The sequence below is a fragment of the Martes martes genome (genome assembly GCF_963455335.1).
Source record: "Martes martes genome assembly, chromosome: 11".
In the NCBI taxonomy this organism is placed as follows: Eukaryota; Metazoa; Chordata; class Mammalia; order Carnivora; family Mustelidae; genus Martes; species Martes martes.
The window spans coordinates 12,989,247-13,001,640 of record NC_137899.1 but is presented as its reverse complement, the minus strand read 5'-3'; the positions used below and the strand labels follow the sequence as shown (position 1 = coordinate 13,001,640).

Genomic DNA, 12,394 nt, shown 5'->3' with positions numbered 1-12,394 from the left:
TACCTAATACCTAGCACATAGAAGCATGAAATCAATGTGCAAATTGGACAAAACATTAGTACTGATAAGTGGGCTGTGTGATACTATTATTTATTTATTTATTTATTTATTTATTTTTGAGAGAGAGAGAGGACACTTGGCACAGAATTGGGTAGGGTAGGGCAGGGCAGAGGGAGAGGGAAAATCTTGCACAAGCTCCCTGCTAAGCATGGAGCCTCATGGCTCAGTCTCACTACTCTGAGATCATGACCTGAGTCAGTTAAGATTAAGAGTCGGTTGCTTAACCCACTGAGCCACCCACGCGCTCCCATACCATTACTTTAAAAATAAAACTACAAACCAATTTCCTTTTGAGCATATTTTCTCTGTTAAAGAACTTCTGGGATGTCTGGGTGGCTCAGTCAGTTAAGCCTCTGACTCTTTATTTTGGCTCAGGTCATTATCTCAGGTGGTAGGATCCAGCCCTCAGTGGGGTCCATGTTCAGTGCAGAGTGTGCTCTGGGTTCTCTCTCTCCCTCTCCCAATGCCCTGCCCCCTGCTTAGTCGTTCTCTGACACGAGCGCTCTCTCTCTCTCCCTCCTCCCCTTTCTCTCTCTCAAATAAATAAATAAGATCTAAAAAAAAAAAAAAACCCTTCTAGTGAGAAGGTTATGAAGAAAAGGCACAATTTTATTATAGTTATTGGTAAATGGTTTTTATCAGATGGTATTAAATCATGCACTTGTACAACAATATTAATATTCAAAATGAATAAGAGAAGTTAAAATGATTTACTTTGCTAATGTATTGGTAATTTGTGACCCCAGTAGTATATTCTCACTAAACTTTTTCATTATGGGACTCATAACTGCTATGAAACTGGGAAGTCCAAATTCTACTATCATAAGATTCTCTTTCAAGAAATATCTTATTATTAAAGAGATTTTTTAGGAACTGGGAGGTTTAGAATATTCAAATTACCTAGTTAAGATATATTTTATGCATTCAAAAAAGTACAGAACTAACTGAACTTAAATTTTTACCTGTAACATCAGTAAGCTAGAACCTTAAAAAATTTTGAAAGAATTATTGTCTAGTTTAAGAAAATTAACCCTATAAAGGGGCAAAGCTAGACTAGTTATTTGTGGTTATTTAAATGGGCAAGATAAATAATAGCATGTAGTGTTATTTCTTAGAAAACCTCTTTATGTCTCTCTAATAGTGTCAAACAAAACACAATCACAAAACTATTCAGTTTTTCTGTGAAGCATGGCAAGTTGACTTTTTTAGTATTAATTTACAATTTTATAGTAATTCTGTATCATCTTTAAAAGTATACTCTTTTTTTTTGAACAGTGCTAGATTTGCATAAACATTATGGTACTACAGAAAGTCCCCATATACCCTGTAGTTAGTTTCTTCATTATTAACATCTTATATTAGTATGGTACCTTTGTTACAATCAGTGAACACATATCAGTACATTATCGTAACTAAACTTCACACCTTGTTCAGATTTCCTTAGTTTTTCTCTAATTCTGTATCATTTTTATCCCCCAATTTTTTATTTTGTAATTGAATATAGTACATTATTTTAGCTGGAAAGTAAAGAAACTTAGTATTTTGCCATTGCTATTTAAGTGTGAGATGTGGCTGCGTTTTTATTTCTCAGATGTTTGGGTTTTATTTGTGTGACTCCTTTCTCTTTTAGCTTACGAGGAAATATTTCAGTAAAAGCGGTTAAAAAAGAAGTAGAGAAGAAACTCCGATGTTTACTTGCTGATTTACCACTGCCCCCAGAGCTACCAGGAGGAGATGATCTCTCAAAGAGTCCAGAGGAAAAGAAAACAGCAACACAGTTACATAGTAAAAGGAGGCCTAAGTATGTGCTTGCTTTCCGCCTGCTCTTACATTGGCCAGAAATGATTCTGGGTCATCATAAAATCATAAAACAAAAAATTAAGATTTAAAATAATAAAAAGTGTATTTATTCTTTAAACTTAAGTATATGAATAAATCCGAGAGTTTTCAAAAAATTTCATAATTCCCTGCATACCTACTCAAAATGACTAATAAAACCAGATTTAATTTTCTCTCACAGTTTGTAATGTATTAATTTCTTGGGTTATTATATGTTAAAGATAATTTCTATAATTAAGGTATTTAAATAATACAAAACACTGAAATTGGAGAAGATGGAAGTCAGCATTCAGTGAGCCCAAACAAAATTAGTAATGGGCAAGCTGCTGTGTTTTCCTTTGCTTTTTAGCTCCATTTGCTCCCTTAACTAAATGTATTTTTCATTCTGCAAGAGGTGGAGTGGAAGAAGGTTTGAAATCTGTATCCTAAATTAGCTTCAAGTAAGTGCCTAGAACCAACTCTTTCCCTTGAAACCTGTTTGTCAGTTAAAGGGGGAGAACATTGATTCTTTTTTTAAATTTCTACTTAATCAAGGGAAAGTGTGAGTAAGACCTTGAGTTAGATCTGATTTTAGAATTGCCGTTCAGGTGCCTAGCGTGAGTATGATGTGATTTCCTAGTATAGAGTAGAAAACTAGAAAACTTTCAAAATTCTGAGTTTTGTAGCTTTATTCCTTTAGTGAATTTCTATTACATACCAGAATATTGAGAGACTACAAAATTACCTATTTTTTTAAAGAATGTCAAATATTTGTCATATATATACATATATATATGACACATGCACAGACACACATACGCAGTGTGGATTACGGAGAGTTGATTATAGTAATACTTTTATATTTTCTTGGACTAAAAATCCTTCTTGTGTTTTCATTTTTAAGGTAATTTCATCGAGCCATAAGTTTAAATTTGTCAATAAGCTTTATAGTTAGATTTTTGGTAATATTCATTATCAAACTTGTTTCTTGAAAAATGAGTGACATACATATATATATAATGGATGAAAAAAAAAACTTCTGGAGGTTGGTTAGAGAACGTTGACTCTTTGTATTAGTGTTGGTTTTATCCATTCATTGAAAATTGCATTTTATTTTTGAAAGTTCTTCATACAAGCTTTACTTCTTTTTCTCAGCTTGTTTGTCTATAGAAGAAGAGCTGGTATGGAGAAATGATGCCTTGACTTTCATGATAATTTATAATAGCAAATTATAGTGTTACTTGTCTTACATAATCACAAATGTTCAAGGGTGGGGGGAAATAAAGGATTTAAGATTGGGGGAGGGTAGGTATTAAGTATTAAACAGTTTATTCAGCTTGCTTGATTGCATATAAAAACTTCAGAACTATATTTGATAGAATATGTGGGCCTCGCTATGGTGAAATCAAAGAAAAAGATATTGACTGGGGAAAGCGCTGCGTGGATAAATTTGATATCATTGGAATTATTGGAGAAGGTACCTATGGACAAGTTTACAAGGCCCGGGATAAAGACACTGGTAAGTATGTCAGCTGCTGTGGATCTGTAGATCTATTGAATGTACTTAATTTGCTTTTCTCTTCAAATGTGTAATTTGAAGGGTTTTTTTTAAGTTAAATTTGAATTGATCATGCTTTTGTTTCATCTTTTTTGTTTTATATGTGCGCTTAACGTAAGGTATGAATACCTGTAAGTGGGTATGTAAGCATTTTTAAAGTTTTTTAGTATTTGTGATGTGTAGTATGGTAGGATTTAAATTTCTTTAATTGTGAATAAATTCTTATGTTATTAGTAATCAGGGAACAAAAGTATTTTGACCAACTAAGTAGTAAAATTTGTTGTATTAAGTCTTATGTAACACTTTTTCTTTTACCCCAAATATTCTTCTTTGGAAGTTACCCTTTGTATGGAGGCTAGATTTAGCAGCCTAATCTTCTAGAACATAATCAGGAACCTGAGAGAAAATTTTTAAAGTTTTTGCAGCAGAGTAGAAAAAGTAACTATGTTAGAGGCTATGCATTTTACCAAGTAATGGGCAGAGCCTGTACTTAATCTTTACTTATAATTCCTTGTTAAAATAAACCATTGTTAAACCATGTGTTAAAACTATAAATAAACCATATGTTAAAATAGCAGAGTTATTTGAAGCCATTTAGTATAAGAAAACTCTGGAGGGCAATTACAGCATAGAGTAAAAATATTTATAATGATTCTATATTATCCAGAAGATTAAATTATAACTTCTAGAAGCTGTTTATTAAACAAGGAATCGTACATTTTAGACTTCTGTCAAAAAAATCAAGGAAGTTGTAATTAAAAGGATAAATGTTATAAATGTCCTTTTGGAAAATATTTAAGTACAGAATTCCTTTTTTCTCCAAAGAAGTGGAATGATAGTGAATTTTTTCTTATAATGGGATATATGTTTGTGTGTTCTATTTAATAGTTAGGTCTTATCTGATCAGAACTCATTGATATCTGAATTGTGAAGCCATTTAGTGTAGTGGGAAGAGCAGAAATACTTTTGAGATAGCTGATCCAGATTTTGAATCCCAGTTTCACTGCTAGGCAGCTGGGCAGCCTTGTACAAGTTAGTATGTCTGAGCTTATTTTCTCACCTTCACAATGTACAGAATCTTGTCTGTTCAGAGATTTTATACATGTATAAGCATCTTGGGTAAATTTATCCTCCCCTCCTTCACTTTATAAAATTAGTAGTGTAATACATCTACTGTTCATCACATCATCTGCTTTTTTTACTTAATCTATCTTGGAGAGCACAAAATAACAGTAGAGCACAAAATAACAGTACTTATGTACCTATCCCATCCTTTTTTAACAGTTGTATAGTATTCCACAATTTGGATAAATATTTTATGATTTTATTTAACCAGAGATTTAATTTCTTGTACTATAATTTCAAGAGGTAGGAACAGACATTATGAATTAAAATAAAGTTAAAATTAAGAAAAATGTTATTTCATTTTATCATCTGGTAACTTGATTTTACTTAATTTTTCTAGGAGAAATGGTAGCCCTAAAGAAAGTACGTCTAGATAATGAAAAGGAAGGCTTTCCAATTACAGCAATTCGAGAAATTAAAATTCTCCGGCAGCTTACCCACCAGAGTATTATCAATATGAAGGAAATAGTGACTGATAAAGAAGATGCTTTGGATTTTAAGAAGGATAAAGGTATGCATACATATTTACATAACCAGTTCTGCATATGCATGATGTTGCTAACTTGGAGATTTTGTCATAGGTATTGACCAGTTGAGTAATTACTGGGTACATAAAACTATTGCATTAATGTCATACTCTAATTTTAAATGTGGTTGAGCTGAAGAATTAATTTACTTTAGTAGCTTTTGAGTCACCTTAGTAAACAAAAAAGCGTATTTGTCAATAATAGTAGTTGTTTTTTGAACATCAATGTGTAATTTTTAGTCTGCTTTTTTTAGTTATTGAAAAATAATTTATAGTAGTACAGAATATATTTACCTTACATTTTTAAAAATCATGCCTTAACATACAAGGAAACTTTATGGTAAACATGGTATTTCTGAAGGTGTGGAGACCAAAATCTTATCTGAAGTTGACTTTAATAAACTATAGTGGCATATGCTTGATATTTAGTAGAAAAGCTAAAAAGAAATGAGCGTGATTATTAAAGTAGTTATCATAAGGGATATGGTAAGTAAAAGGTTCTACTTCTGCTAGGGTTTTGGATCTTCAGAGTAAGATGTTGGAACCAAAGTTGACTCAGTTATAATCTGTAGTTTTCAAAGAGAAAGAGTAAAATAGGTACATTCTGATTGAACATGGTACTTAGCCCCCTCCCATCCCCAACTTAGACAGATGCATATGTGTGTGCACACACCCACACTTACTCTTGTGGGGAACAGTATCAAAATGATTGACATAATACACGGTAATTTTGTAGAAAGGAACTTCTTTTGTCAGTATTCTGTATGTACTATGAAGATAATTAGAATCATCCTTTTAATTGGGGTCCTTTCCATTAGTTTTTGTCCGTGATAATACCCATATTCCTTAGCTTGATTTTTAATCCAGTTTGTACTTTTCACCTTATTTTTTGTTATTCCTTTATGTAGTAGAAAGGTGTGACTTGTGTTTCAATGTCTGGAATTCATGACTTTGCTAATGAGCAGTGCAATCTTATTAGCAAGTTCTTAGCCCTTCTGAGCCTCTGACCTCTTCATCTATTAAAGGGAAACATTATTTCTCTTAACTGTGTATTAAGGATTACATTAAGATCTTATACATGAGGGTTGTAATGTTTTTCATTAACCTCCTCATGTAGTCATATAGTCATATTAATATAGTCAAATTAACATATTTGTTCTTCCTCCAACATACCCTGGGACTCCTGCTTCTTTGATCTTTGGGATCATGCCCCTGCCTATTGGCCTATTTCTTTACCCTCATCTCTGCCGTTTTTCTGGTTTTCCATCAAGCTTCAGTCATATGGGTGTTTTGAGTTGTCAGATATGCCAGTGCACTTCTCTGTCTTAGAAGTCTTTACATATGCGGCTTTCTGGACTTACACTTCACCCCCAGCACACATGCGTATACACGCACGCACGCATGCACACAGACGTGTGCGCACACCATTTGGAAGGCTGACTTCTCATCCTCTGGGTCTCAGACTGAATGTTACTTTATTTATCAGTGAGGCCTAACTGGACCACTTTCTATTTTATGTAGACACCTGCAACTTAAAAGGCTTATTTTTTTCTTCATAACTTTTCCAAATAACTGATTTGTTATTTGTTTTCTCCACATGAGGATGGGAATCATACCTGTTTTATTCATTATTATAACCCCTAACTATTTAGCTCACTGGTTAGGCCATGGAAGAAGATACTATGAATAACTGATTGCTGGATGTGTAAGTCAGCTCTAGTTATTATATCCTGTCCATACTTTAAATAACTTTTTAAAAGACTGTTATCTTTGAACATAAAAGTATTCATAGTTTTCCTTGTATTATATTTATGGCTATAAGTTATTTTCCTTACTATATTATAAATTCCCTTGAGTACTTTATTTTTTGTTTTGTTTTGTCTCCCCCACAATGCCTAGCACTGTATTTTGCAAATCATAGATTTTCATATATTTGCTTCCTCATTTTCTTTCCCCCCACCATAATCCTGTTTATAATTATTGGAATCATGATAAATAAGAAAAAGTGTTTTACTACATGAGAAGTTACATTCAGATGCCAGGTATTAGTTAAATATAGTACAGTATGTCAGGGATATAATTATGGGATATAATTTATGTCAGCATAAAATCCTCTTTCAAAATTATTGAGATATAATTGACATTATATTAGTTTTAACTGATAACAAGGATTATATTAACATATAATATATATAATATTTAACATAAGGATTTAATATTACATATATTGTGAAATGAACACTGCAATAAATCCAGTTAACGTTCTGGATTTTTGTGTGTGTGTACACTTAGAACTTTTTTGTGTGTGTGTGATGAGAACGTCTAAGAGCTCTCTTAGTAACTTTCAGATACCAGTACAGTATTTTTAACTATAGTAACCATACTGTGTTTTACATCCTAATGACTGACTTATTTTATTATTGGAAATTTATACCTTTTGACCCCTTTCACCCATTTTGCTACCTCCTATTTCCTGCCTTCGGTAGCCACCAGTCTGTTCTCTGTATCTGTATGTTTTTTGTTTTTTTTTTATTCTTGTTTTTTGTTTTGGATTTTGCATATAAGTGAGATCATACAATGCTTGTCTTTATTTGACTTCTTAGTACAATGCCCCCAGGGTCCATTCATGCTGTTGCAAATGTCAAGAGTTCCTTCTATTTTATGACAGAATATTACATTGTATATTTATAATACATTTTCTTTACTCATTCATCTTTTGACAGACATTTAGGTTGCTTCCATGTCTTGGCTATTTTGAGTAATGCTGCAGTGAACGTGGTGGGTGCATATATCTTTTTGAGTTAGAGTTTTATCTCTTTTGGATAAATAACCGGAAGTGGAATTGTTGGATCATATAGTACTTCTATTTTTAATTTTTTGAGGAACCTCTATACTGTTTTCCATAATGGCTGTACCAATTTACATTCCTACCAACAGTGCATGAGGGTACCCTGTTCTCTACATCCTCACCAACACTTGTTATTTCTTGACTTTTTGATGATAGACATTCTAATAGGTATGCGATAACACAATCCTTTTTAAATGAATCTTAATTTTGATGGGAACCATGATGAGACAGCCTGATTTGGTGAAAAGGGAACTTGATTTGAAGTCCTTGGGTTCTGATCTAGCTCTGTGCCATTATACTAATTGTGATTGCTACCCTGGAGCAGAAGGACAGTATGGGAACTTTAATAGTTCATACTAAAATTCATAAGACTAAAAAAAAGTAAAACCAAATACTTAAACTAATTTAAATATGAAAATTTTAAACAACACACATGCCAAGTAAATTTGCTAATATAAAAATAAAAACATTTGCATTATTATAACACAAGTATTTGACTACATAAGAATAACACCATAAAGAGTTTTTAAAAAACTTGGCTCTACTTAAAGATGAAAAAAAAAACAAAAAAATTGAGAACTTGAAAATAAAATACTATTTTGTTTTAAAAAGGAAATCATCCTTAAGAAAGCAGGGTTAAGTAGTATCAGTAATTCAAAGGTAGATTTTTGTGCAAGATTTTAGAGATGCTGAATGAGCTTTTTCTGAAATAATCTGGGGGAATGGAGGAAGGTAAACTAATTCTCAGTTTTTTCCTAATATGCTTTATTTTCAGGCTGTCCCGTCTTTTTAATAACCAACGAGATCTTTACATCTTTATGTCTGTTTTTCAATCCTTTTATTATTTGCAAGGGAGAGCTTTTGTTTCAAAGGAAACATTCCCTGTACCTCTAGATTTTTAGTTGATCTTCAAATATCAAGAGGGTGAGATGCAATTATGGTATTAATTTTAATACTCTAGTGTTCATATTTCACTGTTCATCAAATATTTGAACTAGGGTGTGAACTGTTTGGTAGTGGAAGCTTTGCTTTTTTTAATTTTCTTGCTCCTACTGAGGATTATGAATTTATAGAAAGATGCTTTCTGAATGAATGTAATTATACTCAATTTAAAAAATTAAAGCAATTTGGGACACCTGAGTGGCTCAGTCGGTTGAGCGTCCAACTTGATTTCTGCTCAGGTCACGGTCTCAGGATTGTGAGATCCAGCCCCATGTCAGGCTCCATGCTCAGTGGGGAGTCTGTTTGAGATTCTTTCCCTCTGCTCCTTTCCCGACTCAGGCTCACATGCTTGCTCTCTCAAATAAATAAATAAATCTTTAAAAAATTTTAAAGCAGTTTATAATTCTCTGGATAGAGAAGACTTTTTGTTTTGCAGCTATATGCAGTATAAAATAAATCTGTAGTCATTGATCTCCATCTCAAGATGTGAATATTTAGTGTTCAGTTAAACAAACAAACAAACAAATACTGGTATCATTTCAACAAAATAGTATTTTGGTACTTAAAATTAAAATGATATCCTGGATAATCAAAAACCAGTGTTAATAATTGCTATGTTCAAATTAACTTAAGCTATGATGCTTTCAATATTAGTATTTGAAGAGGGAATTCTGATTTGGAATTTTCCTAAAAATCAGGAAAAAAATATTTTATCGTAAATGTGTGTGGCAAAATGTCACTGTATGGTTGAGGGAAAAAGTCTCTATGTCACTCTTTCATAATCTGTGATTCCCACATGGTACTCCCCTGCCTTTATCGCATGTTATAGACAGTTCTCTTAGACAGTGGAGCCCGATATCCTTCCATTCTAATGTCGTTGTACATAAAACTCTTATCACATCTGATTATTCCCTAAGTAAATTAATATAAGTAGGATTACTAGGATTTGAACTTTGAAATTTCTTGACACATATCACCAAGTTGTTTTACAGAAAGGTTGTGCCAATTTATAAGGCAGGAATAGAACAAACTAGGAATAGAAGGGAACTGTCTCTGCCTGATAAAGGGCATCTGTGAAAAACAAGGATGTCTGCTCTCACCATTTCTGTTTAGCATTGCCAGGGCAATTAGGCAAGAAAACTAAATAGAAGATAATAAGATTGGAAAGGAGGAAGTAACTATCTCTAATGTGTTTGTGGCACACGTGTGTGTATATACACACTTTATAGAGAATTCTATAGAATCCGCTAAGAAACTCTTAGAATTAATAAGTGAGTTCATCAGAGTGGAAGAATACAAGATCAGTACTCAAAAATCTGTTGTAGTTTTGTACACTAACAATGAATACTCCAAAGTGAAATTAAGGAAACAGTACAGGGACACCTGGGTGGGTCAGTCATTAAGCATCTGCCTTTGACTTGGGTCATGATCCCAGGGTCCTGGGATCAAGTCCCGCGTCGGGCTCCCAGTTCAGTGGGAAGCCTGCTTCTCCCTCTCCCCGCAACTCCCCGACTTGTGTTCCCTGTCTCTCTCTGTCAAGTAAATAAATAAAGTCTTTAAAAGAAAGAAAGAAAGAAAACAGTTCAATTTGTAATAGCCTTAAAAGGAATAAAGTATTAGGAATACATCAACAAAAAAATCTAAGGTCCTATACCTTGAAAACTATAGAATGTCATTGAAAAAAATTAAAGAAAACCTAAATAAGTGGAAAGACAGTCTCTGTTCATGGATCCGACAAATTCCATATTACTAAGATGGCCAATTGATCTGTATATTCATTTCAGTTTCTTCGAAATCCCAGCTGGCTTCTTTTCAGAAACTGACAAGCTGATTTTAAAATATATGTGGAAATTCAAGAGTGGTAAAACAGTCAAGAAATACCTTTAAACAGAAGAACTCATACTTCCTGATTTCAGATCTTAACTATAAAACTAGAGTGATCAAGACTGTGTAGTACTGGCTTTAGGGTAAACATAAGATCAGGAGAATAGATTTGGAAGTCTAGAAATAAAACACTAACATTTTTGGTGGTCAGCTGATTTTCAGTGAAGATACCAGGACAGTTTAGTGGTAAAGAACAGCATTTCAGTAATCATTGCTGGCTCAGGTGGATCTCCATATGCAAAAGAATGACATTGGGCCTCTTCCTCACATCATACATAATAATTAACTCAAAATAAATAGGTGACTTAAATATAAGAGCTAAAACCTTAAAACTCTTTAGAAGAAAATATAGGGGTAAATCTTCATGACTTTGGGATTAGCTAAAGCCTTCTTAAGACACCAAAAGCAGAAGTAATAAAGGAAAAAGTAGATATATTGAACTTCATCAAAATTAGAAACCTTTGTGCTCCAGTGGATTTTACTAAAGAAGTGAAAAAACAATTTATAGAATGGGAGAAAATATTTGTAAAGCATCTATCTGATAAGGAACTTATATCTAGAATACATAAAGAATTCTTAAAGCCAAATAATAAAAAGACAACCTGTTTAAAAAGTGTACAAAAGATCTGAATCAACATTTTTCCAAAGAAGAAATGCAAATGACCAGTAAGCACCTGAACAGATGTTCAGTATCATGGCTATCAAGGAAATGCAAATCAGAATTACAGTGAGATTCCACTTCAGTGCACAATAGGATGGCCCTAAGAAAAAGGGTAGATATTAAGTGTTGGGAAAGATATGGAGATTGGGAGATTCAAACATTACTTACTGGTGGGAGACTCATACACTACTGATAGGGTTGTAAAATGGAACAATCATCTTGGAAGAAAATCTGGTATTTTTTTCAAAATAGTAAACATAGAGTTATCATGAGACCTAAAACTTCTACTCTTCAGGATATATCCAGGAGAAATAAAACCGCATGTCCACACAGAAACCTGTATACTAATGTTCATAGCAGGGTAATTCATAATAGCCAAAAAATACAACTCAAATGTCTATCAGTTGATGAATAAATAAAATCTGGTGTATCCACACAGTGCAATATTATTATGCCATAAAAGGGAATGAAGAACTTACACCAACAACTTTGATAACCTGGGTGAAAATCGAAAAATTCATGGAAATGTACAACTTAAGAATTATGAAGAAATAGAAAATCTGAACAGACCTATAACTCTAAGGGAATGAATCTGTAGCAAAAACTTCCAGCAGTCACAACTAAAAAGCCCAGAACCCAGATGCTTTCACAGGTGAATTCTACCAGTCATTTAAAGAAGAATTAACACCAATCCTCTCCAGACTCTTCTAAAAAATTGAGTGTGAAGAAACACTTCGAAACTCATTCTCTGAGGACAGCATTACCCTGATAACAAACCCAGGCCAAAACATGACAAGAAAAGAAAACTATAGACCAATATTTCTGATAAATATTTATGCAGAAATCCTCAGAAAACACTAGCAAACTTGATTCAGCAGCATATTAAGAGGATTATATACTATGACCAAATGAGATTTATTCCTGGAATGCTAAGATAGTTAACATACGAAAATCGGTCAATATAATACATTG

General features: G+C 33.0%; 1 protein-coding gene across 2 annotated transcripts in view; it reads left to right on the top strand.

Annotated features, from left to right (window-relative positions):
- Window positions 1-12,394, top strand: part of CDK13 (cyclin dependent kinase 13) — a 122,199-nt gene that overhangs the window by 34,454 nt on the left and 75,351 nt on the right. For both annotated transcript variants that reach the window (XM_080818389.1, XM_080818388.1), the window contains exons 3-5: window positions 1,691-1,861; window positions 3,258-3,397; window positions 4,902-5,072. In XM_080818389.1, coding sequence (XP_080674515.1) covers window positions 1,691-1,861; window positions 3,258-3,397; window positions 4,902-5,072 — 482 coding nt within the window. The remainder of the gene's footprint in view (window positions 1-1,690; window positions 1,862-3,257; window positions 3,398-4,901; window positions 5,073-12,394) is intronic.